Here is a 27235-nt window from a genome sequence, read left to right as displayed (position 1 = left end):
TTCAGCACCACTTTGTGTGTGCCTGGTTTATGTCACTTTCAGTCATTCCTAACAAATTTTCCTAACAAAAAGCTGCAAACAGTATTTGTATCAGTGAAGGTGATTAAATGTGTAGTGCAAAAGTGTAATTTAGTTTTCTGTGATTCTGATTATCACCTGCTTTCTTAAGGCTTTGAAAATTCTTTTAGCAGTTCATGCCTGTTGTCCTTTTGTGGCAGTGCATCATCTAGATTTCCAACTCCAAGTGGGAGAAAGTTAATGTTTTCTCTCTTCTGTGTCAGGGTGGTTTACAATGTGTGTATTAGAATGTCAGCTTAAACTGCTATAACTTGTTCATCTGTGTCTGCACCATAAATAGGAAATTGACTGTAAAATGAGTTGGCTAAATGGAGTGACTGGGTGAGAGTGGCTTCTGGAAGTCCTGGTGGGGGTGAACTGTTCAAGGGCTTTTGGGTCAGATGTGTCCCCTAAATGGAAAGTGTAAAAATTTTGTTATGAAAGTGTCAAAGGTAGCTGAAGTTAGCAAGAATTCATGGCTTGTGAAATGCTTTTGCTCTTTAGCTGAAGAATAATATAAAAGGTTAATTAAATAAAATTGGAGAACTTTTTGTCTTACTAAATTCATATTTTCTTGGGCTCGATCCATGCTATGTATATGTAGAATACACTACAAAATGGATGGAGTGTATGGATGGAACACACTAAAAAATGGATCATCAAGAGTGGAGCAGGAGAAGAAAAGCACTTTAGCTTAAATTCAGAATGCTTTATTCGTTTTTTGTGTCTGAGATGGTTGAATTATTATTCAAAGCTGCCTTGGCAGCTTCAGAGTTGGAGTTTTCAGATGGTATTTCTGGATATCCTGTCATACCATGACTTGAGTGACTTTAACGTCTTCCTTGGTTGACATAAGGTAGAACTGTATCTTGCTGCAAACAGCTAGGTGGTTTAAATTGCCTTCAGAGCAAGATATATATTTATTATATATATATATATGCACACACACATTGTATTTTAACATTGTATTTTAAAACTTAGCTATTGTATTTTAAATACTAAACAGCTTAGTGATACATTAAAAAATAATACATTTTTTATTAAGTAAACTTTTGTATTTGTACAATATGAAACGTGGCTGGGATCCCAACCTGTTTAGCATTTCCAAAGTGTGACTGTTGTTTTCATGGTATTTATAAAAATGCTTAAGCTTAGCAGGGAACTCATGCTAAGCTGCTGGGTATTTCACAGAATATTAGTTAACAAACTTCTTAAATATTACATAGAAAGTGAGCCATAGGTTATTTCTGCAATTACTTTGTGACTATTTGGTGACAGCTCAAACTAAAAGCAAAACTTCTGATCTTTACCACTGCTGCAGCTTTTGTGCTTGTTTAGCTGCAGCATAAATTACATATTCTGGGCTCCATAGGTTAATGATGAACTGAGTTCCCTCTGACAACCTGTCCTGCTGTTCTATGTGGATGCTGCATGTTTTAAGGATTGTTTCTGTTAACATGTTGGCATTTCTTCTAGTTAATGTCATGTTTCAGTGAGCCAGGTGTTAAAGTACCATTAAGCTGCATACAGCAAACACCAGCAGCAGATTAGTAACTTTTGAATGGAATTACTGTGGTCTAAGTGTGTTAGCATTCAAAATGATTAGCAGGGAGTTCTGAATGTGGAGTGTGATTTAGCAGAGGGATTATGTTAGTAAGTTTTACTTCTGCTGTAACTAACAGACTAACAGAAAACCAGTCAGGACTGTGTGGTGGTATTAACACTGAAATGCTCCATCTAGATGCTGCTAAAAAGCTTCAAGGAAATACTGATTAGGCTAGGTTCACAAATTTTTGGTGGTGATTTTTATATATCAAGACTATGCTTTGGCAAAATGGAGGAAAAAAAAAAAAGGTAGAAGTAGGTTCAAGTGAAAATTTAGTTACTCAATACAACAAAGTTCTGAAAGAGACCAAAAATTCAGCCACTCTTTCATGCATATCTTGTCTTTAAGACTTTCCTCTGTGTGATTCAGAAAAATACTTGGTGCTTTCTCATTTTAGAAGCTGAGTTTGTTTTTTATAAGTTTAAATCACAAATTCTAAGGGGTTTTTTAATGCTTTCATTTGTGTACTGAATTTAAGATTTAATCTAAGAAGTACATTTTGAGGCTAATTTTGCTAAACAATTTGCACTATTCTATGTGTATTTTGAAATACTAGCTCAACACTAATTTATTCCTAAAAAATTATTAAAGTGCTAGCAGCTAAATTGCATTTTTATTAAAAGAAGTAAATTAAAAATTTAATTAATCTGTTCCTAGTGAGTAAAATTTTCCCCAATGCAGTTTGTCCAAAGTGCTTATAATGAAACCAGGCAGAGAGGTGACTCAGCTTTCCTTTCATTTCTAGTAGTGATTTCATTTCTGTCAGACCTCAAATGGTCCCTGAGATTTCTTTTTTTATATCACAGCTTCCACCGCTGTTAGCAGTAGTGACTAGTGACTAATTGCTTGGATTTCGAGGACTGGGTTGTGCAACTCTCCTTAAAACAACTATTAGTGAGACAAAATAAGTGCTGATGGCCTGTTTACAGCAGTGCGGGTGCTGCTGATGATTGGGAGGGACGTTGGTGTTAAAGCAGAAGTTGTGACAAAACATCGGGTTTGTCACTCTTAAGCTGGGCCTGGGGTAGGCTGTGTGACAATCACTTCACTAAAAGCTCGCAAGGAGATGGCCACAACCTGCAGAACGCAGCGTTTGACCTTGGCTGGTGCCCACCAGAGTCTGGTCATGTGCCAGATAAAGCTTTGGTGTTGTGTCTGTTTGGGATGCTAGACAGTGAAAAGTTTGGAGTCTACATCTCCTGGCTGGCTCAAGTCCTTTTGGGGTTTTGATTGTTTGTTTGGGGTTTTTAAATTGTTGGTTTGGTTAGTTGGGGTTTTTTTGTTTGGGGTGGGGGGGTGTGTGTGTGTTCTTGTTTTGGTTTTTAAATAGGAAATAAAGCAGCTTTGAAAAGGAGCTATGGAATGAGTAGGAAAAGGTGGTGATAGCAGTTCTCTGAAGTTGCATTAGCACATTTCTTTGTACTGGCGAAGACAAGAAGACTGTTTAAAATGAATAGCCTTTCATAATAAGTAAGGATTTCTCACAAATACCTGAGAAAATGCGTGGTTTCTCTTAAGCTCAGTTCATCTTTGGTGGACTAGGATAGCTAATGCAAGAGTTGAATCTTGTTAGGAAAATCTTAGGAATGGGGATTCAGGAAAGATGAGGCTTTTGCCCTTGAAACTTTCTGACCCCTCAGAGTGTTGCTGACTTTATCTAGGAGATAAGGTTTACTCATTAATCAAATCCATTAGGGTCTCATTGAAGATATTTTTAGAAAGAGTAGTATGAAACTGTAGTAACAGGTGTTGCACTTCTGGACAGAAAAATATAATAGTTTATTACATTGAAGCTCATGATAAATTTAATTTTCTAAAAGTTAAGTATTGAGTGTCTAATACTGAATAGATTTTCTTAAATAAAATAGATTGTCTTTCATTAGTTAGAACACTCAATATATTAATTTGTGTTGAAATTTGAATATTCACAAGTACTTGGATATTTAGAGAAAAAGGCTTTGGAATAATAAAATACAGAGTTCAACAACTGGCAGGTCCTTAAAAAAAAGAAAAGTTTTCTATTGAATTCCTCCCCTGCTGTTTCAGGGTCTATTTCTGGTTCCTGCTTCCAGCTGCCAGAATCTTGAATCTTTCTCCATTGCTTGCCAGGAGAAACAGGTGTGGAGTGTGCTTCCTTTGATCCCTCCTCTTGGAATCAATGGCTCCCTCTGCAGTCCTCTCAGGAGAAGCTAAAGTGTTTCAGATCCTCTGCCATTCCCCCTTTTCTCCCTTCCTTGGGAGCAGTACAGGAGATCCTGGAGCTCTGTCTTAGCTCCACCTTCCATTCTTTTTCTACATGTTGAGGACAACTGCATTTCCTCAATATGGACGTGAGTCAAGAGAGACTCAAGGCTTAGAAAGCAGCACCTTTTCCAAATGCTGCAATGAGCCAGAGCTGCTGAGGCTGCTGGATGCTGTGGATGGCTGGAACTTAACAAGAGTTCTGGGCTCCAGTTTTCTTTAAAAAAAGACTCAAAGTGTGCTGAAGAGGATGGGGTGATGACAGAATGAAGGGAAACTGAGAGACTTGTGGGGAAGAAATGTGCATAGGAATTGTATAAGGACTGTGGGTGGAGGAGAAAAGGAAGTGTGTTCTCAGCTAACTGTGGCTCTTATGTGCTGTTCCTCTCTTCAGTTCATCCTCAGATAGTCACTTAATCAAAAACTTGAAGTACCCCATTCTCGTTCTTTCTGCGGTATGATGTCATTACTGTCAGTGGGAAAATAAGACCTAAGCATTTTAATTTTGAAGTATTTTTTAAATCTTTAATTAATAGATAGCTGGGCCTAAGAACTAACTTTATGAATATGTAAGCAATGCTTTTTGAATTTTATTGGAATTTTACTTGCTCATAAATTGTTTTCAGAAGGCTCTTTGTCAGACATATATCTTTGAATTAAGATTAACTACCCAATAAAGTGACTTTTAAATGTTGGAGGAAGATGTAAATGGGTATTACTTTATGAGCTTATTCTTCAAATTTTAGACCATTAAATAAGCTGTGTATCACTTTCTAGCAAAAATTTTAAAACCTGCAGAATTCCACGTGCAAAACAGAGATCACTGATCATCAAGTTGTTTAACATACGCAGGCAAACAAAAGAAAGTTAGAATCAAGGTTCTGCAAATAGAGAAAGGCAGAAATTGCTGCACTGGATCAGGCCTGTTGAGTGATCTTTATAAATAACTTCTCCTTTCACTTTGTAAAAGCAGTGTCATTGCTAGAAACAGAAAAGCTTATACTGCTATTGTTTCTAATCCTCTAATACACAGATAAATCTTTGTACATATATGTACATAAACCATAAAACCTGCAAAGACTTGTGAAATTCAGTGTTGCAATTTGTTTGTTCAAGAACTAATTTTTTGTCTGCTTAGTAATACATTTTCTTTGTGTATCCTCTTACAGGTGCTCTTTTGAGAGTGAGTAGGGTTTCATTTACATTGTAATAGCAAAGGGGTGATGTTTCTTACAATACTGTCATGCTGCTTTTTTTGTGTATGCCTGTGTTATCTTGCATTGAGGGAGATTTGCCAGCCAAATGTTGGATTTTATTTATATGAAATCTCCCCTTTGTCTACACTGTTCTCTACTCTGAGCTCTCATGTTTTTGGAGTGTTATGGAGTGTTTGAGTCTTTATTGTCTCTACTCACAGACACTATTCTAAAAGAGGGCATACTACAGATCTGCTGCAGACTTTTCAGTGTTTCTTTCTTCAGCATAACTTATTTTTTCTTGGTGGCTGTTCTATTTTGTTGGTATTTTTTGATTATGCAACTTTTAAAGATATAAACTTTTTTCTGAGACTTTTCCAGATCCAAGTACAAGTTCTTGCTGGGTTGGGAATTCAGTAGGTTTTTCTCATGGATGTTATCTCTCAATATTAAACTGAATCTGTTCTTGGGTTCATAGGATTGCTGGGAAATTCAGGTTCAAAGAGACATTCTAAGGTCTTCAGTCTGACTCCTGCTCAAAGCAGGGTCACCTGTGAGGTCAGACCCTGTTGTGAGGGATTTTGCCTAGTCAGTCCATGAAAAACTTGAAGCAAGGAGACTGCAAAACTACTTTAGGCTATCTGTTCCAGTCCTTGACTGTCCTCATGGTGAAAATAAGTTACTGTGTGTCCATTCTGGACTTCCCTAGTTTGAGCATGGTCTTGTCCTGTCACAGGTACCGCTGTGGTGACCCTGACTGCTCGCTGACCTCCCTGTAGGTACAGACACTTGAAGGTCTGCACAAAGCCATCTCTTCTCCAGGCTGAACCAGCCCAGCTCCCTCTGCCTTTACTCACAGGACAAGTGCTCTGGCTCCTGGAGCATCTTGGTGGCTCCTGTGTTCCATGTTCTGGGTGTACTTCTTGTATTGTGGGGGCCCAAAAGGAGGGGCTTTAGACCATGTCTGGAATAATAAGCTCTGAGTAGAGGTGGCAATCAGTTCCCTCATCTACTGGCAAGGCTCTTGTTAATGAAGCCTGGGATGCTGGTGACCTTTCCTGACAAGGCTCACTGCTGGCACAAGATCAGCTTGCTTTGTGCCAAGACCTTTTCCATGGAACTGCTCCCCAGCCGCTCATCAGCCTGGATTGTTGCCAGGGCCCCTCAGGTGCCAGTGTTTTGTGTTTGTCCTGTCTGAATTCGTACAAATCCTGAAGGGACCACTCCTCCAGGCTGTCTAGGTCCATCTGAATGGCAGCCCTGTCTTTAGACTTGTTGATTGATCCTCTTCACCCCTGTTAAACTTTATCTTAAAATTCTGGCTAGAATATGCCTTACCGGCCCTGCAAGGCATTGGCAAAAATATTTAATGGACTTATCCTAGACTCCTGCAGCACTTCACTCGATACCATCCTCAGGCAGCATACAGCACTTTGTCCTCTGAGCCTGACCAGCCAAATGTTTCCTACAAGTCTAGTTGTTTAACCATTCTCAAAGAGATATTTTCTACTTGACTAATAGTCAATTCCTTGACCTTCCCATGACTTTTTTTAGTGTGTTGATGCATTTTATTATTGGCTGTATTTATCAATGAAACCCTACCAATTAATCCTTATTTTGTATATTGTATAGTTTCTGTCTTCCTGAGTACTTCCTCATTCAATTATTAATTTTTTTTGTGAACTTCTTGTGAGTGTCTGTGCCATTGTACTGTATCTTCTACAGTTTTTTAATGATGCATATTTTAGTAATTTCAGGTACTTCTGTCTACTGTCTGAAGTAGAGCAAACTGATTTAACATTTCTTAAAGCATATAGGGTTCTCTAGTTGTTTAAAAGAGGTTGTGCCTGGACCAACCATCTTGTTCTTAGCTCAGGTCCTTTATTATTTGTCATTATTTTTGTGTGCGTGTGTTTTTTATGATACCTCCTTTTCTACACCTTCATCATATTGAATTTATGTTTTATATGAGAATCTTGTTAGTTTAGCACTGAATAAGCTGTATGTAGTGCCTCTTTACTCCCAAAGGCTGCATTTCATCTTCCCAGTACTGGCCACAAACGGTTCCCTTGCTTACCATTCCTCTGAATTGTACTTGTCTCATACCAGCAACAGGCTAAAACACCTCCTGTGTAAGAGTAATTCTTAAACATTTACTCTCACTTACAGAACCATGCTGTTTTGCAATGTGGCCACAAATCTGTAACTAGTTTACCCATTGACACACTTGGTGTTTCAGCATTTTGAACAACAGAATTAAGTGGAATGGATGTCTTTAGCTAGACAATTGTGAGTCCAGCTGTTAAAGCTCTTGTGAATCAGGTGTGGACAGAAGTACAAATAGATTTGTGCATCTAATATGGTGGGAATACATAGATAAAAGTCCAAGTTATTAAATAACTGTAAATAAAATTTTTCTTGTTTTCAAACATTGCTTTTACATTAAAGTACTATTTGGACTGGGAAACATGGGGGAATATGTTTACAAATGTGAATTTATACATATTTGATTGACTGACTGTCTTATGGATGTCATTGGCACCTTAGAGTTCCCCACTTTGTCAGTTTGTTCATGGTTTTGCTTAGGGTTCTGCCTGGGCAGTTAACATAATTTCTTGTATCCTTGTTGGATGTCCATATGCAGATTTTGGGGTTTTGAAAGTGTTTTTGACCTGACAAAAGTATTAATGTACAAATGAGTAAACTTGACTCTTTTGGGTGAGGGCAGGGGCACAAGGGGAAGTGGCTGATGGATTTTGGTTTGGTTTGGGGGGTTTTTGCCCTTCAAAGACTGACTAAGCTGTGTTATCTTAACTGACTGAATAGTGCTTCTCTCCTCTTTCCAGTTCAATGTAGTGGCATGGATTTGTGTGATTATGATTCAGTTCTTTGTTGTGTGCCTTATTGACTATTGCAGTGGGACCTGTTTGCTGGCTTCACATGAAGTAGCGCATTGCTAACTGTATCTGGATATTTATATAAAATACTAATTGCATGTATTGAATTTTTATGTAAAGAGAAGAATGTTTTTGCTACCTGTGCAAGAACTTCTGGCTGAATTAAGTGATTAAAAGAAGAGTGCATAATTAATGTAATTCTTCTTTCTCTCCAAAAGAAAAATCTATGCTAAAATTGATATTTTAAAAGCAAACAATTAAACATAAGACTTCCTTACTGCCCTTGGAATCTTCTAACAAGAGAGCCAAAGGAAATGCCTACCTTATGTTGTCATTGGAACAGCATTTATTTGAGGTTTCCTTAGGCCTCTTTTTACCCTGCTAACTAAGCTTTGTGTGCAGTTAAAGTCTTTTGTCAAAGAAAAGTTATTTTTCACAAGAAGTACTCTGCTTTTGCAGCAATTTCTTTCTGTGCTTAAGTTTCTTCTAAAATTTTAATTCTTTTCTCTACATGTTGATAAACCTTTTTTTTAATTCCTGCTTTATCCATAGGGAAGAAGTGGTAGAAATAATACTTAGAATGACAAGGGAAGCCCTTAACAGAGCAGAAGTTAAAACCTCTGTAGCTTGACTGATAGTATTCTGCTATAGCCATTAAACCATTCTTTTTCCCTTGCAAGATTTTTCTGAAATTTGTGCTATGAAATGATACCATAGCAATGGGGTTGGAGATGTACATATGTTGCTAAGAAACTACATGATCTGTTCTGGACCAGCCAGTGTGGTAAAGGGGCTGTTTGGAGTTGTTGCATATGAAAAGGGCCACTTTAGGTGATGTGCGTTTTGCTCCACCGATTTCTGACCTGCAATGCTTGCCTTTGCAGATGGAACATGAGGATTTTGTAATGGAGGGGCATGGCAAGACTCCACCTCCTGGTGAAGAAAACAAACAGTGAGTCACGCGTTTATTTAAAAAGGGCCTTACCGTAGTAAATGGTGTGAAGCACTCTCGTTTAAGCGTGCTGGGAGCATTGGTTGGTTGCTTGGTGCTCACCCTTTCGGTTCCTCAAATATCCACATATATATATAATAGTGGATGGTGGCTGAAAAAAAAAAAAAAAAGAGGCAGGATGTTGATTTGCCTTAAATGTAAAAGCATAGAAATATGCATTGCAATTTCAACACATGAATCAGAAATAGTTGTAAAAGGGATAATCATTCTGGAAGCTTGGCACTGACGTAGTGAGTTTGTACATGAAGTTTTTATACAGCTGCTCTTCACTGAAATAATGTGAAATATGAAAGAACCAGGGCCTTCCTTTTGGTGTGCATGTGGCAGATTGGTCCTCTTTGAGCCTTATTTCTTTAGAATGCATTTTAATAAAAGATCAAAAATTACAAACAAAATGCTCTTTTGAGGATGAACAATGTAAGATGCTGGTACACAGAGCTTTAGGGAAAGCAGCTTGATCAGAGAAGAAAATCACTGATTTCTGTTAGGAAAAGGCTTTTTCATATGATTTCAAACTGAAATCCAAACTGGTTGGACTTTTTCCCTGAGTTTTTGTTCAGATAGGAAGAGCAGAGCCTTATCCTAGAAGTACTTCAATGATGGCTGTATTCCATATTCTTTTCATTAGTTAATGCAATGGTAATTCAGTTTTGATACCATAATTATTTTTTTTTCTTTTCCTGTCATTTGGAGCAAACAGGAGGGTGGTCTTTGGAAAATCTAGATCACAGAACTCTTTTTTTCCTAAGCCTAATGGGATGTCTCCTCATGAGAATTTCTTGTTGATCTTCACTACATTTGTTGCAGAAAGTCTGGGATGTGGCTTGGGGTGAAGGTCTGCTTTGCCTCCTAGATAAGCTAGCAACTGTAAGTGCACTGCATCTGTGACAGTGAGAAACCATTTCTGATGTAGGCAAGTTGAGGTCAGCAGAGTTCTAATGCTGAATGTGCACATTCTTTCCATCATGGACATGAGCCAAACTTCTCAAAGTAATTGTTATTATTTCTATCTATTCAGATTGAGCAACTTAGTGTGGTACCAAGAGATACCAAAGTTGTTGAAGTAGAAACTTTCAGAAAGTTCCAGGAGAAAAATTTGAGCAGAAATAAAAAGTAGGAGTTCGATTTCTGCTCTCCTGAATTATTTCTGTATATATCTAGTAGTTTAATGAAATACATTATTGTAGTGAATAATATGAGGGATGTTGTGTTGGATTTGACATAGCCTTGTGTTTGTTAGGTGTCTTATTTTAAATGCAAGTGGAAACTAGAATTACTTTGGAGTTGATCTGATTTTTAACTGGAGCTTTTCCAGTGGCTTGAAACATTATGTCTCTTCTTGAAATCTCCAAATCTCCAGTTATTAAAGAATATAAGATTAGTGATAGGCAGTATTTTTAATTTTTAGCTAATAAATTTGTGCTCAGGTGGCATCTGGAACCTTGTCATACAGATTCTGCTGTAGGAGTATCATTCTTAATAATATTTAGATTGAAGTCTAAAGGTGCAATTTTAGTAATGCAACAAAGAGTTGAAGGTAGTTGTTTTATGCATCTAATAGTAGCATAATGCCAGCAAAATTCAATTGTGGGTATTGCTCTTAAATTTAAATCAATCACTTGAATATTTCTCTCCCCACAGTATCAAATTTTCAGCTAACTAACAAAATTGTCTGCCTTGACAGAGTTTACCTCTTGTCGTAAGAGAAGGAAGAAAAAAATCTGAAGCTACTTCTTTATATTATTACTTACTTGCAGTGGGGATTAGCTGGACATCAACATACTGGACTGGGTTTTTGAAAGAGGACAGAGAGGAACTCTGGAGCATCTGACAGAGGAGAAGCAGAGAAAGCTGTGGCTGTTTAGCCTTGAGATAAGAAAACTTGGGGAGGATATTATTATATATGTGCATAGGTATCTGATGAGGAGACTAAGGAAGATGGAACCAAATTCTTCACAGTGGGGCAGGTGGAGAGGCCAGAAGCCATTGGCATAAACTGAAATACAGGAAACTACACTCAAACACAAGGGAAAAAATTTTCTTTTTTTAATGTTAAACATGGTCATACCTTTAGAAGAGGTTACCCAGAAAAGTTGTGCATTCATAGCCCTTTAAGTGACTGAAAACTCAGCTGAGTACAACCCTAATTCTGCTTCAGCCTGCTTTAGTTAACCATGCTTTGAACAAAGGCATGGGACTGATTATCTCAGAGATCCCATCCACCTGTAGTGATTCTGTGATTTGGTTGTACCCCTGTCTACTGTTGTCCTCCTAGTTGGCTTGAAATAAAATTGGAGCTTGTTAGTGAAAAGTAGATTCTAAGTTTGAATGTAGAGTCTCTAATTCAGATGTTCTCTATAGAAATAGCTGATCCACTGAAGATGCTTCCTTCCCTTTCCAGCTGTCCTTAGACTTAGTAGAACTTACTGCCTCTACAGCTATGCAGATGGAATGGTTTTTCTTTGACTGCTTCTAATTTACTTTTCAGGAAATTTGGCCATTGTAATTTAATTGCATTTCATTAGGCAGCCTGACCTGGGTAGCTCTGCACTGAGATTACTGAGGAAGTGTTCAGAAGATATGGTTTCAGCATGGGAGTGAACTTGCATCAGAGTTCCAGAGTAGTCTGCCAGTGTGACCTCCTAGGAAAGCCCTGCAAATTTCTTACTGTTTATCTGCATTTCTATGGGCTCAAAGCTTTACTGGACAGTGAAAGAACAGAAATAAAAAGATACTCCTGAGAGACTTTCAGTGAATGCAATAGTTCTTACCTAGCCCCGGTTTCATGTGAAATTTCCTTTGCTAAAGTATAGCTTCAAAGCTGAATACAAGGAGCCAGCATCCATGGATGATTTCTGGCACTTTATGAAACAGATTATTTCCCCAGTTTGACTCAGGGATAAAAACTTGGCATTTTTGCCTTCCAGTATTAAACAAACACACAGACAAAAAATGCAAACAAACCCAGCAACAACAAGCAACCCTGCTGCAATGTTGTGAGCCTTTTTTCTGTGTACTGGACAGTTCTTTTGGACAGATACTGAAGTTACAGCATTTTAAGATTTTTAATTGAACTGTACGTGATACCTGAGAAGTGCTGTCTTCTGATACCAGTCACCTTTATGGGAAGGAATTACCTGGTTAAACTGTATACAAGGGCTTCAGAAATCTTCAACTGATCTTTTACAATATGGATAGAATTTATTTCAGTTGAAACTAATTATGAGGAATTTACTTAGTTACCTTCAAAATCCTTAGTACAAGTGAGAAATGGAATGGCCACAGTCATCTCAGTCCTGTGAAAGATTTGCAGTTTATGTGCAGTGCATGTGTCACAAAGGTGTCATGGTTGTGCAACAGCCAAGTGATTTATGCTAAAAGCTGAACTTCAGAAGCAGTGAGCCTGCTGGGGCTGCTGGAGCGGATCCTGGCCATCTCACACCATGCTCCTGCTCTGGCTGAGGGCCAGTGACTCCTTGATAAATTGTTACTGCCCAGTTTTTATGTACTCTGTAACCTTCTCCCTTCTTAGCTGTCTGGCATGGGATATAACTGTGTGTTATGCTTGGTCATATAATTTTCTTATGTGGGTAATATGTTTGGGAAGAAACCCATTTCCTTCCTTCCTTCCTTCCCAATGAAGAAAGATGTCATCATGTTTAATTACAGGTGAACATTTTCTTAGAGCTATTCTCTCATATTTTGATCCATTACAAAGAGGTTGACCTGAGCTGGCATGCTTAGGGAGTAAATATTAGCTCCCCCCACAAAATACTTACCTTTTAGATGGCAGCAGCCTGTAGTGCCCTTATCAGTTGTAATAGGGCTTTTACTTTGCTACTGCTGGAGCAAAGATTAAGAGGCAAGTGGGATCCAGAAGCATCTTTCCAAAACAGTCAAACTTCTGTTGATGAGCATGGGGCAGGAAGAAGAATTCTGCTGAAGTCCTTAAATTGAGGTTCTGCTCCTAGCTCTAGCAGCATTAATTAGCAACTCTGCTTGTGCTAATAAATTACCACCTGCTGTCACAACCAGAAATGTATGCACCCTAATGAGTGAAAGGGACTGGGTAATGAAAAACTACTCTTTTTTATAAGATAAATGTAAATGTTTTACTCTTCCTAGCTGGCACATGGAGAGGTCTGTTTGACAGTAGCTGTTCAGACAAAAAGTGAGCCAAGTTCATACTCACATTTAGTAGGACTGAGCCAAGCTGCTACTGCTGTTTGAAGTGCCTCGGCTGGCTATTCCTTACCTGCTGTTTTGTAGTAATGGGAGAGAAAATTCTTCAACTGTCTTGGCAATTTGTACATCTGGAAGTGATTCACATTGTAAGAAAGGTATCAAAACAAGATAATTTCTGTAGTTTAGAAAGTGTCATTTGTTAAACCTACTGAATAGGCTTTTCCCTGGCTTGATAGTTTAATGTACTGATTCTGAGGCAAGGGTTTTTAATGAAACCCTCCAAAATCGCAGTAATACCTGGATGAGATTGGAACCACTGAGCATCACAAAATTGTTTAACATTTGGTAATAGTATCTTATTTTTCTTTGACATTTCAGCAGAAAGGTTCAATGTCTTCATAGATTTGTGTGACACTACAGTTAGAAGAAAATAGTAGCTAAATTGGCCTAACCTGGAAACAGGAATCACAGACTCCAAAAGTAATCTTGTCCAGTACTGTGTCCAAAGAAGGGGGATGGGATGGAGGGGCCAATTTGAAGGTTAGATTTAACTTCTGAGTTGTATCAAGCTTCTCAGGTTTATTCGAGAGCTTTTCTGGACAATCTGTTGCAATATTAATCACCCTCACAGTGAAGAAAATTTCCTAATGTTCAGTAAGAATTTATGATCATTGCCTTTCATCTTTGAATGTGTGTATCTGAACGTGGCCCAGTCTTCATTAAAACTTACCCCTGAGCAGAATAGCTCCCCCCTCCCCCTGGCTTAGTTTTGCTGTGGGAAAACTAAGTGAAATCAAGAAGCCAGTTCACAGGCCAGTCTTTGTTTTCAGCAGCCTGCTATGTCAGGGACACATGTAAACATCACTGCTTCAATGGCACAAAAGAACCAGCCTTACTCTTCCATGGTGTTGCTGCAAACTATAAAATGGCTGCAGTGGTATATCCTGAAGTTGTCTGCTTTGGTTGGTGAGAATGATAGACATTGTTATGAACTGCTGCAGTGTTCTTTTGAACGGTTGGAATTCCACAAAGGTCCCTAGCATAGCTTCTGTTCCTTTGGGATAAAACATTGTTCTTACCAAATGTAAACAGTTAGCTAAAAGCTTGTGTAACAGGGGATTTGTTTGATGTTTTAAGGACATTCAATATTACAGAAGATATTGATGCTTGCCTTGAGTGCCATTACACTTTTTAAATTTACTGGCAGTACTGACCTCAGCAGAGGTTGGTTTTTGTCAGAAGATTCATGCTCTGATTTTCAAAGTAGTATCCAAATCCTAATTCAGATTATCAACTTAGTTTTGAGGTACCTAAATTTGTGTATCAACCCAAATTCTGTGACATTAATGGCAATTCATTATTTCTTTAATTACATTCAAGAATTATGTAAAGGCATAGCTGTCTTTATATTGCTGATTGTTCTCTGTGTGTAGAATAACTAGCCCATTAAAGAAATATCCCCAAACATTTAAGTCCTCTGCCTGGGATCCTTGCAAGTGCCCACAGGGAGATGTGGGATGTCTGTGTTGGCCATGGCAAACCTCTCTGTCACAGGCTGCTGCAGTTCTGTTTGTGTGTCAGGCTGGGCTTCAGAGCCAGTGGTAACTCAGGCTTGCTCTGATACTGGCATGTCAGTAGGAGAGTTCTAACTTCTTTCTTTTATACCCTTAGAGATTTGATAGGGTATTTAAGGGTGTGAGACCATTAAATGAAAACCAGATGAAAACTGGTCCAGCTAAGGATTAAGGAATATTTTCATCACCTTCCTACTGTACAGATGTTTTTAGTCCATACAGTGGAGTGAGTGACAGGACAAGTTTGCATTTGAAGGCAAGTTTACCTGTGTGTTTAATGGGCCCTGAGGCATAGAGAAAAGAATTGTCCTTTGTTTTGCAATTGAGTGGGTAGAAATGAATGAGACAGGAGCAAAATCTGTATCTGTAGAGGCAGCTGTGTTTTAGCTGTGACTTGTATGTCAAAAAAGTTACAAAAGCTGACCTGCACCCTTACAATGTAGTACTTCTGAACAATATGCAGAATTTATACACAAGCACTTTAAAATGGCAAAAGCTTCATTGTCTTTCATATTTTACTAGTTCAGTGTTATAATTAAATGTTTTGAAGTTTTTGTACTTAAAATTATAAGTATTACCCACAGGAAGACTCTTGTCTGAGTATTCTAAGCAAAAATATTTTAAAATTAGGCATTTGCTTCTGAAAGTTAGACTTGAAAAGGCTTTCAGTTGTCATTTCATTATTTTTAAGACTCCACATTTCATGTCCTCAGTGATTTTTATCTTTTCTTTTTTTCCTTTAAAATCATGAACAAATACAGTCCTTTCATACACCTCAGGTAACCTACAGCTTCATCTACTGCTGTTTTGCAAGGATTTTCTTAATGTGTGGAAAGAAACGGAAGCCGGATGAGCGACCGTTAAGGAAAAAAAAGGAAGTCACGCAGAAAATGTCAACTTTGGAAGTGAAGTTCCCACTTGTTATCACAATGTGTTTAGTCTACACCGCTGCTGGAATATTGAGAGAGGAAAATATTTTGGGCAAATAGTGTACATTCTAAGTGCAAATGCTTTGACACTTCTTTGCTGAGGATTTTATGCTGCTCTCTTCCAGATGTCTTGTGGTGAGAAACAGGCTAGTTTGTTTGGGCTCTCCCCACGCCCCAAGATCTGCATTTGTCCTGTTAGGAAGTGCATAGAGCCTGCTTCTGAATTTGCAGTCTGATCTGATCAAGAGACTGCTTCACACTTGCCTTATGAAAATGTATTTTCCATTCTAGATTACTTGATTTTGTAAGTATGATATACTGCAAAATACCCATAGTGTCACGTATCCTTGATACTTTGATTGTTATCTCTAGTTATTCCAGTTAGTAGTAATTGTGATTGCTAGTGGAATGGAGGATATCCTGATTTGCTGCTGTCTTACAGAGCTTACTGTACTTTGAAGGGGAGAGTATTTGCATACTGATCAAATTCCTAAAATCCCAAAGCCTCTGTATTCCAGACACCACCACCCACTTCTCCACCTACTCCTGTCCTCTAGTCCCTTTCCAGGAATTCCTGGAAAAATTCATGGAGAGTCTGCTGGACATTCCATTGACATCTGGAGTTCCTTGTCCAAGGAGTTGGGGGCTTTTAGGTCTGTTTGGTTAGTGGCTGTTCCTTTTTTCTCTCTCCCAAAGTTGCCAACTTCCTCAGGAGGTGCTGGGATAACTGCCCTCCAATGTATCATTTATATGGATGGCTGAACATTGCTCTCTTTTCAGCATTTTGTTGCTATTTAGATGGCAGCTCTTGGATGACACCTACCATGGGAGTCAGCTGACAGACTTCAAGAATAGCAAGCAAAATCATCTAAGATGTAGTGGTAGACTTGGCAGTGCTGGTTGATGATTAGACTTGATGGTCTTGAAGGTCTTTTCCAACCTAAATACGATTCTATATGGGCTTTTAATAATTTTTAGGCCTGTCTAAATTAGCATTTTGTCTATATTCTTAATGTAAAAATACAGTTTAGATGAATTTCTGTAGTACCTATGCCAAGTTAGTGCCACTAATTCTGATTTGCTAAGGATTTAGTTTTTGGATTGCTAGCACAAGTCAGTGGCATCATAAATGTGTATGAATTACAGTCCTAAAATTTTTTCCCCTTTTTGCATCAAATTTAAGATGCTCACTGCTTTTTTCTCTGCTTCATTCTCTCAAAAAAAAAAATCATCAACTTTTTTGGTATTTTTTGTGTGTATACCCACAATGGTTGAATGGTTTACTCTTCCTTTCAAGGAGATGAAGGAAGGAAAGGGGAAAAAAGCACTACTTTTTTTTTTTTTTTTTACATACTGCTTTTATGCTATGTAAATGAGTTTGTGATGTCTTTTTGTTTGTGTGGAAAAAATAGAAATTTTGATGACTGTGTACTGTGACTTAGGTATACCAGAGGTTAGAGACAAGTAAATGGTCTCTAACCATGAATGAAGTGACCATTATTGGTTAAAGAAAAGGAGGTAAGGAAAAAAAGCAAGCTCTTTATTTCCATGGAAAAGATATTACTTACTGTGTATGACTAAAAATATTGTACTGTGTGGTAAACATGGTATGAATGAAAAACTTGTTTACAGAGATATTTTGCAGGTCTTAAGCTGCATTGCTCCTCTGGCATGCTGTGATCTGGAGAGCTGCTATGATTTCTTTTTCTCCTACCTAAATAGATTGAATTTGCTGGACTCTTTGCCCTAAGTCAAAGTTGTTTGTATTTGGGAGTCATACTGGTTTTTGGGTTACTGCATGCATTTGAATATTTGTGACAGTTACAGCTTGTAGAATTTTCTGCATGGATAGCCAGCTGTTCCTTTCCTGACATTTCAAACTGAAGGACTGTACATGAAGGCAAATTACTCAGGGAAGATGTTCAAGTCACTTGGAAAGATCCATTTACAGATTTTTGCAGCAATAAATAGTGCTTTATTAAAAAAAAGTCAAATTAGGGAAATCCTTTCTTGCAGTAATCCACTCAAAATACATTCTTTTCATATTCTGCTTTTACTTTGGGTGTTTTGTTTTGGTCTGGCTTGCTTTTATTATTATTATTTAACTTAGCATATTATGGTTCCTTTAATGAGAACAAAGGAAAATGGGTTGGTGCCAGCTTCAACCAAGATGCCAGAAATTCCTTTGCTCGAGAGGTTTCCGGCCCAGTGATTGAACTCCCCATGCTAAAACTAAAGACAAGTTAGAAAAATTTGTAGCAAGATAGTGGGCTATCTCACCTTCAATAAATTTTAAAAAAACCCAAAACAATAAAAACCACTAAGCACAGCACAGCCTCTTTTTAGCTAGGAAAAAAAAAAGATTTAACTAGAATAAGACTTTCAGTCCAAAAATCTTCCTTGTCTTTTCTGAGATATCCTAAAAGTATTTGTAAGAAATCTGCTTTTAGTAGAGTTCAGGAGCATGTAAAGGCACCATATAAAGAAGGGGGTCCTGTTGTGCTAAAGTTCTTGCAGACATGAAAGAAGTTTTTTCTTAAATATTCTAACCTGGTCAGATGAAAAAACTTGCTGTTATTTTAAAATTTGTAAAGCTCCAAGACTTAAACAGGGTGAAGGAAGGCTTTAATGAATGAAATTATTATTCCTTTTGAAATTTGTAGTAACAGCGATGGTTGATGGAAAGTCAGTTGGATCAGTCATGTAACTGGCATGGCAATTTGCATGCTGTAAATAACAATTAGAAAGCAACACTCGCTGTATCTATGGCTAGGATGGCATACTATACCATTTCTCTGAATGTCTGTTTATTTGAAAGGTGCATGGAAGTGTTTGAGGCCAGGCTGGATGGGGCTTTGAGCAGTCTAATCTGGTGGAAGGTGTCCCTGCCCACAGCAGAGGATCTTTAAAGAACCTTTCTGAACAAAATCATATTTGGGATATGAACCAATATGAACATTCTGTGATTCTCTTTTCACTCTCATTCATATAATTGCATTAAACAGATATAACTGTCTCCCATTTCATTGATATTTTGGCAGTTTATAGGATTTTAGGAACCTGTTAGGATAGGACTATAGCCTTCAAAATCAAGATGCTTCTGGGTTGATAATGAGCAGGTTAAAGAAATTCTGAGAATATTAATCTACACAAATTTCGTTGCACGTGATGTTACTGGAAAGTCCTTATTTTATGTCCAAGGATATGGATATAAAGACTTGATCAGCATTGAGATGTAGATAATCATTGGCAGGAGATGATCTTGAGGGGTCAATTCTTTCAGTTCCTACAGTAGTTAAGTCTCATGCAATGGCTTTTCATGTTTTTATCTTTCCCAAATAAGTTTGGACTCTGTTGTCCAGTTCCGGTCAAGTGAGGCAGAGAAACAAGAAACTATAATATAATTATCCATATAATAAACTTCTGTAGCTTCCTAGAGAAGAGACCAAAATTGATTTCTCCACTAACAGAAGGGTTTCAGGACAAGACAAATAATTATCTGTTCTGCTTATGTCTTCTAACAGCTAATCATGTGTGTGTTTTGGGATTAGCTGCAGTATATGCTAGTTTTTGCCCAAACACTGAAAGAGGTGAAAACAATTTATGGGAAGAGCTCTGCATAGAGCTCAATATGCTGTTAGAACCTTGGCATCAAAGGAGAACTGGCTGTGCAGGAAGCTGGGATTAGTGTGGAAAGTAGAGGTGCAGTGATGTGTGACAGAGATTCGTAGGAAATGAGCTTTCAGTTCTGTTGTTCACCCAACAACTTTGTTAAAAGGCAGATTGAAAGCTTTCTCTTTCTGCAGTCTGGAAAGGGCATTTGGGGAATTGAAGAAGTGGAGGCTTAGTGGTAGATTATTTATAGGGTGAACAGTGAGGGAAAGTATTGCAGCAGATTGAGGAAAAATTAGGTGGAAAAACAAGTGTTTGCAAAATTTGGTGAATAAAGTTTCCTTCTGACTCATTATCTTTCCCTGAGTACTTCATTAATGTATAGGGTCAGAACTTGGTTTGGGCTTGAAGTCATGTGTCATTCTTAAACTGAAGTTTTCAGACCTTGTATTCTTTCTTTTGTTCCTGGCAAAATATGAATGAGGTCTGAGCTTAGTATGACTCCAAAGCAGTGTTGCAATATAAGTTTTGAATAATAATAATCCCTAAAATGTGTTGATAGGTGCCTTTGTGTAAGGGATGCAAAAGCTTCTGTAACCTTTTCAGAAACCAAACAAGCTTTTCCTTTGTTGGATGCTTTTAGTAATGGTATTTTTCTCTGAAGAAACTATTTACATTATACTTTTGATTACTATCATTAAAAACCACTGCCAGCTTGGTTTTCACAATTTTGCAGCATAAAATATCTCGCTATTTACTAAGTGTGGAAGGGTAGGACCTCCAAAAAAACCCCTAGTTTTCCTTATGGTGAGTGTTTTGTCCTTGAAAAACGTTTGAACACTTGACAGTTCAGCACTCCTCAAGGCGAGGTGATCACTCTTGCACAATGGCTTAGGTGAAATTGCTGTGAAGACTGAAAAAAAGTATGTTGGTACAGCCAGAATTAGCTATCATCTTCAATTTTCAGAAGTGTTGGGCCTCAGCATCTCTGTCTAAGTAGAGAAAATAATTTAAAAGTGATCTGAACCATCCATTATCCAGGACTGAGACTGTTTTTAATAGAAAAAAATATTGTTTCCCTTGAAATAAACCATATGGTGGTTTTAAGAGCACACAACAAAAAGTTAAGACTTTTAATTCTATTTCTTAATTTATAGGGTTCTCTGCTTGCTTTTTATTAATAGAAATTGTGAAACTATGAAACATAGTCCTTGCATACATGTCCCTACCCTGAGTTATGCTTTTAGCCTGATCTCAGGAAAGGCAGGCACTTTTCTGGTCCCTTTTAGCTTGAAGAGTTATGCTTGGTGGGATTGCAATCCCAAGCAGTTGGACTGCTGGGGACTGGCTGGGGAGCTGGTGAGTAATCTGTAATCTGCCTCCAGTTATCTTGCATCTCTTGCTGCACCCCACTTCTGGGGTTGGGAGAGGGAGATCTGGAGAAATCAAACTGATGAGCTGCAGTAGGTTAGAGGGCACATAGGCTTCAGTTCACTTTGGCAGGAAAATCTGCCTTTTTTCCTTAATATTTGAGGAGTCAAACTTCAACAGCAGTAGAACGGACAGCTGGTGACAAGGCATTCATGCTATGAGAAACTTGTTAATATTTGAGATTTTGCTGAGGAGCTGTGTTAGGAGGAGATTAATTGACTTTTCCACTGTCATAGTACCAGCTATGAAGAACCTTCTGGGGAAAAAATAAATCTTATATTTATTGCCGTGGGTGTATAGGCAGTATAGAAAGCCCAGTGGGTGGGGTCCAGTGTTGGGACAATGAGGGTGCAGCCTTCAAAGTAAGATACGACATCAAACTGTAGGACTTTGAGCCCAAACAAAATGCTAGCTCATGAAAGAGGGAGCTTTGCATATGGACTGGGATGAACTCAGATCCTTTTAAATCTGAGTAAAGAGCTACAGGTCAGACAGACCAGGTCTCCTTTTCAACAGCTGGAGGGTGTGGATGCCTCAGTTCCAGTGGACACTGGAGCATGTCTGTGTACATAATATTGAAGCCTAATTGCTTGATTCTTATTGATAGGTCATCAAAAAGAATGAGTTCTTACTAGAATCACAATATGGCTTAATATGAATTGAAAAACCTATTCCTCTCCTGTCTCTGTTGAGATACTAGTGCAGGGAATCCATGATTGTAAGCATCTCTCTTAATGTGCATGTATATGTCTGCTCATACTGGATACTGTCCTCATAGGAGCACTGTGAGGCTTCATTAAAGATTTTAAAGTGCTTTATGATCCTCAGATGGAAGGAGCTTAGAAATGAACTGTTTGTAATCAGATAAGTTAGTAGCACATAACAAGGCTATAACCTATTAACACTGGCTATTAACAGCCTGTTGGCATCAGAATAATTAATGGTTAGGTTTTTGAAATGCAATTGCCCTCTGAAAAGGAAGGTGCAGGTTTTGGATATGCTGTGTGTATATTTATGTTCTACTCCATTGTTTTCTGAACTACTGTGATGCAGAACAGACAACTAAAACTCAACAAACCTCCCAAATCAAACGAAAACCCAAAACCTTTTTGTTAGCCATCTTAATCAATATGCCAACAAAAATAAGTAAAGAATTGATACCTTTGAAATGGTAGTTTAATGGAAAAATTTTAATTAAAGATACAGTTATTCAAGATTTACCCATACTAGCTTCTCTAAATATATTTGGTTCACTAATTTGCTTACTTTCTGATTAAAAAAGCTTTGTCAATAGAACATTGGCAAGGTGAAATTTTATAGCAGTTATTTCAACTTGGATACATAGCAACTCAAGTGAGTGCTTGCTTGTGAAAGTCGTCACAGTATTATCAGCTCCTTAAAGTAAAGGCTTTCAGGACTTCAGAATGGAGAGCTGGCAAACCCTAGTGAAGTTAAGAGGATTTATAGGTCTCAGTAAAACAATTTGGATTTTGAGAAGAAATAAAATTGTCTGTAGCTTAATGCATACTGTCTTACTCAGTGTGAACATGCATAGAACATGTAGCTGCAGTACTTGATGTATTTTTTTCAGGAGGGGATGGCTGTTTCATAGATGTGAATTTACATTTTTCTTTTATGAAACTGTATGAATGGGATGCCTAGCAGTTGGTTTGGATTTTGTCATTAGGAATTTAGAGTGATTGTGGTGTTCTCTTTGGGTTTTGCCACAAATAAGATGTTCCCCGAGTTCTCATCACATTTCCTAAATTGCTATGTTTGGATTAGAGCAGCCACAAAACACTCCAGTCTGCTACATCCAGCAGGGCAATTCTCTGCTCTGGTTTAGGCAGAGCAACCTGAGCAGTTATATCCAGCTGCTTCTATTTCATTGAGTACCCCAGAATGCATCTGACATTAGCTATTGCCAGAGTTTGTTGAGCCTGCAGAGACAGATGGTCACAGTGCAGGCTGCAGTCCTGTTGAAGGAATCCTGTCAGTGGCAGAATCCCCGTTTGAGTTTCTGTACCTTATTATGAGGCTTGGAGCAAAACATGTCAGAACCAGAGCCACAGTAGCCTTGCATAGCCTCCTGCAGAGGCCAATGGCTTATGTTCAATAATAATACATACTAATAATTTTTATTCTCATTCATAAGATGTGCAGCTTCTGCCCCCCCTCAAATTAATTCCTTTGGAGTGCCCTCACATGGATCTCCAAGTTAGTTTCATTCCATGGTATTGTCATGAATGGGTGATTTAGATGCTTCAAGAATTCCTGTCAAAGGTATTGGGAAAAGCACCACGTCTGTCTTATCCAAGATGTATTTGGATAAAGCTCTCAGGCACATGGTGTGATTCTTAGGGTGGCTTGTGCAGGGTCAGGAGTTGGATTTTTTCCCTCCAGTTCAGAATACTGCTTACTACCTGGATGAAGCATAGCAAGGAAAATCAGATCATAATCAATTTGAAGAAATTCGTGCAGGGACTGGGAACACAAACAAAAAAAAAAGTAAGAGTGCAAAGGGTAAGGGAGACCCATTAAAATTACGAGGTTCAGAGTGGACCCGCTTGCCTGACTTAGCCTCACACTTATCAGTGGTTTTATGTCTAAAGGATTTAGCAGCACTTAATCTTTGGCTAATTTTACAGAGAATGATTAAGTTAGTGTAAGCACAGCAGCAGTGTAGCTGTATGTCTGAGATGGCAGTATTCATACTTCACTTGCTGTAGCGTATTTAAAGCAATTTGCACACACCCAGACACAAAGTCTGTACCAAGGTGTCCATGTTACAGGTTCTCCTGGTGTTCAGGTGTGTTTCTGGCTTTTTTACGTTCTGCATCGTTACGGTGCATAACTGTACAGAATTAAAAACTTGTATATTTTAAGGGTTCGATGCTGAGGGTGCTCCCAAGAGCTTCCCGAGCGAGCCGTCAGCTCCCTCCCCAGGCATGGTTCCATTACAAAGTCAGCTCCAGCATTTCCTACCTGTGCTGGGCTGACTCAGGAGCAGGTCTCCTCACAGCAGGGTCGTACCAGTGTCATATGCTTTTGCTGAGCGGTATTCTTTACTGTTTCTGCACAGTAACATCTGGAAACATCCCGCAGATTTTTTTTTAATGTTACAAGATGCTGGGCTTCTCTGTTTCAGCCGCTGTTAGAGCAGTTTTCTATGGAAATTGTTGGGAAAAGGCTGTGGAGTGTCTGCCTAATGGCTGAGTTGCAGCCTGAGACTTCAAGCCGGCAGAGACCGAGTTTGCTCTGTTGTCCTGCGGGTGTTCCCGTGTCTGGACCTTGATCTCGGGGTTTATGCGTGCGTGTGGCGTGGGCAGTCCGCTTACAGCCTGGATTAACTTTGGTCCGAGCATGAACCTCCGGTCCTTGAGTCAGGAGGGCGTTGTGCTTAAAACGGGGGTTCCTGCAGGCGAGCGCTGGGGTCGGTGTTCCCGGTGCACCGCAGAGCAGCGCGTGTGGCTGGAGGGACTTAATACTCACCATCCGCCGCTTGTCGGCTCTGCAGCCCTAATGTGGAGTTAGCGTTATTGGGTGCTGTCTTTTTAGCCGGTTTTAACGAGAGCAGCTCCATCTGGGCCGCCCTCCGTACTCTCGGGGCTCCCCAGTGTACCCCCTGGCACGGGGCTCGGCGGGGAGGCCGGCCCGGTGCGGGCAGGGCGCTGTCCCTTTAAGGCGGGGGGCGGGGCGGGCCCGGGCGGTGAGTGACAGCGCGCGCGGGGTCACGTGAGCCGCCCGTATTTGAAGGTCACAAAAAAGCTGCTTCCTTTAGAGAGAGCAAGAGGGAGCGAGAGGGAGGGAGCGAGAGGAGAGAGCGAGGGAGCGCAGCCAAAATGGCCGACGGAGCGTCTGCTGGGTTCTGAACGTTTGAAATAAAAAAAGAGAGAGCAAAAACAAAAAAAAAATTAACAAAAAAGAAAAAAAAAACCTAAACAAAAAAAGCAAAAACACAAAACCATTTTTGGATTTTTTTTTTCATTTCCATTTCTACCTTGTATGCCTCAACTCGCTGGATTTAAGCACTGCTGCACTTTATGAGGTTAGTGGTACGTTTCTGTTTTATTGTTTTTACCTATCAGTTGATTTCTTTAGGAGCCTGAGCTGACCGTTTCCATCCGTGGCTTGGCAGAGGTGTCTTTTCTAGCACAAAGACTTGCTTCAGATCTTGTCTGCTTGTACGTGTACGGCACTTTTAGTGGATTTTTTGGGTTTTTTAGAAGGAGCTCACCGTACGAGTGCGGTGTGGATTTGGAAGATATTTGTAATTTAAAACACCTAGGCAAATTACAGAAAATCGTTTGTATTTTTCGAGCTGGCGAAGTACAAGATAGTGCTGAAAATCTTGTTTTATTTAAATAGAGGCTTTTTAAAGCGACATTTCTTCCCCACAGCACCCGGAGCTCTTAAATCTGCTGCAAAAATTTGCATGTATAAAAGCGAGCTCGCATTCTTTCTGCTGCTGGGTCGGAGCGGGGCCGGCCGGGGCCGTGCCTTCCGCGGGCGCAGGGACGGACGGCGGCTCCGGCGCGGGGAGCGCTGCGGGGCCGGGGCTCGGCCGGGCCCGGCGCTGCCGCCGCGGGGCTCCGCGCGGGCTCGGACGGGCTGGCGGCGCGTCCGCCGTGCGCCAGGTACTCAGGAATGTGCGGGATGCTGCCACGGCCGGGCTGCCGTGTTCTACGGGAAGCAAGCGTTCATCTCCACCTTAGCGCAGCCCTTTGCCTACACTTACTTTCTCGCTTCCCCCCCCCCCCCCCCGCCCCCCCCAGCCTTCTGTGTTGCTAAAAATTTAAATCGAGTTATTTTTGCAACTCCCTCCAGAACCGAGCAGAAAATTAAAGGGAAATAGCTGGAGCTTGCTTTTTGAGAACAGGCCCCTCCTCCTGCATTGTAAGAGTGTGATGTAATGCTCCTTTCTGTGGGGTTAAATGAAAAAATTTCTGTGGTGGTGTACATTATATTTCACCCCTTCCTCACAGGCATTGCTTTGTGATATTTTTTTGTAGCTGAACATGTAAGCAGCAGATAATTCTGCAAATAATCGTGTGAATGTACTCCACATAGCAGTGTATTCGTGTAATAATTGTGGTTAGCAGATCAACTTTGTAAACCTACAAGATGGCTCGTATTTTATATTTCTTTGTGGCCGTACATGCATACAGTTAAACACAAATGGAGGCGACAGGTTTCAATAAGCTTATTGAAAATGCATCTGATTGTTGTCATTATAGTCTTGTATATCTTGGGACTTTTTTTTTCTGCACTGGCTAGCAAATATTCAAAATTATTCTGCAGTGTGTTGTTTCTCATGGAAATTAGGAGGTAGTATCTTTGGAATTATTTTAATTTTAAATTAGAGAAAGCTAATAAAAGAGAACTCTGCTCAAATTTTACATAGTGTTTCTTGCTGGTAATTTCGGTCATTAAGCATTTAGTAGTTAATACATGTGTTACTTCAGTTAATACATGAAGTAACACATGCCCTTTGCTTAGGGTTAATGAACTTACTAGATTCCACCCTCATGTTACTGACAGGTAACTGAGGAAATGCTCTAAAAACGTGCAGTGTCTTTGACATGATGTACCCTGATGGCTTGTGTTATTCAACACCCTCTTGGGCTCGATGGAGATCTGGATGTAGCTAAAATATGTGGAATCTACCTGTTGATGGACAAACAATAATTAGACATTAGAACTGTGTTCAAATGCAGTTTAAAGTAGAAGTATTCTCAGATTTGGAGCTTACTGGACAGAAACATCAGTTACTGCAATTTATTTGATAATTGCTGTAGAATGGGATGGCTGAACTGAGGAAGTAAAGAAAACCTAAGTTGTGTCCTGAGGTGGCAGTATTGTAGGATGTAGTCTTCTCAGAATCTGCACTTCAGAACAGTTCTTGCCTTTTCTGTGTATTTTTTGCCTTCATGCCTTACTGCCTGCATTGCACGCTTGCAGAATGTGTAGAAGTTTGCACGTATAGCTTCCTGGTTAAGGTGATGGAATACAGGGTGGTTCCCAGTCACTGCTACTGCTCCTGGCTACAGAAGCTGTTGTGGGTCAGACAAAAGGCAGCCATCGAGAATAATAGAAATCATTCCAATAAGGAGTCTGTCAAACATTTGAGCAGCTTTGTGAGACTGTAATTGTGAATAGGAAGGACCAATTAAAATAATTCCTGTTACAAATATGCTTTTGACCCCTCAGATCTCACTGCGGGCTGTGTTGAGTGCTGTGCAGTCTGTGCAGCCGTAGGATTTTAAGTGTGAATCTGGGCAATTCACAACGCTGTTTGTATTCGGTGCATTCCTGCAGTACAGCGGGAACAAAACGCTTACATTTGAGAGACCTGACTTGAGTTGCAATTTCTAGATCAGTTTGAAGCTTACAGAGGCATGGGGGTGGGGGAAGTTTTTTTGCTTCGTTCAGTTTGCAGTGACGATGCTGAGTTCAGAAGCTTTATTAAATTTTTCTGTTTGCATTTGCATGTCA

The 27235-nt window shown here is 39.4% G+C and overlaps 1 protein-coding gene across 5 annotated transcripts in view; it reads left to right on the top strand.

Annotated features, from left to right (window-relative positions):
- The window catches only part of TNRC6B (trinucleotide repeat containing adaptor 6B), a 119323-nt gene that overhangs the window by 26080 nt on the left and 66008 nt on the right, over nucleotides 1-27235 (top strand). For 4 of the 5 annotated variants that reach the window (XM_054276132.1, XM_054276157.1, XM_054276149.1 and 1 more), the window contains exon 4: nucleotides 8882-8949. In XM_054276132.1, coding sequence (XP_054132107.1) covers nucleotides 8882-8949 — 68 coding nt within the window. Of the gene's footprint in view, nucleotides 1-8881; nucleotides 8950-24558; nucleotides 24789-27235 lie in introns of those variants that run through there. The other variant, XM_054276141.1, reaches the window with a different exon arrangement.

This window comes from Melozone crissalis, unplaced genomic scaffold, assembly GCF_028551555.1.
Source record: "Melozone crissalis strain CALT ecotype California unplaced genomic scaffold, PUWL_Pcris_2 ptg000004l_1, whole genome shotgun sequence".
In the NCBI taxonomy this organism is placed as follows: domain Eukaryota; kingdom Metazoa; phylum Chordata; class Aves; order Passeriformes; family Passerellidae; genus Melozone; species Melozone crissalis.
The sequence above is the reverse complement of the archived record's forward strand: the minus strand, read 5'-3'. Positions and strand labels throughout refer to the sequence as shown.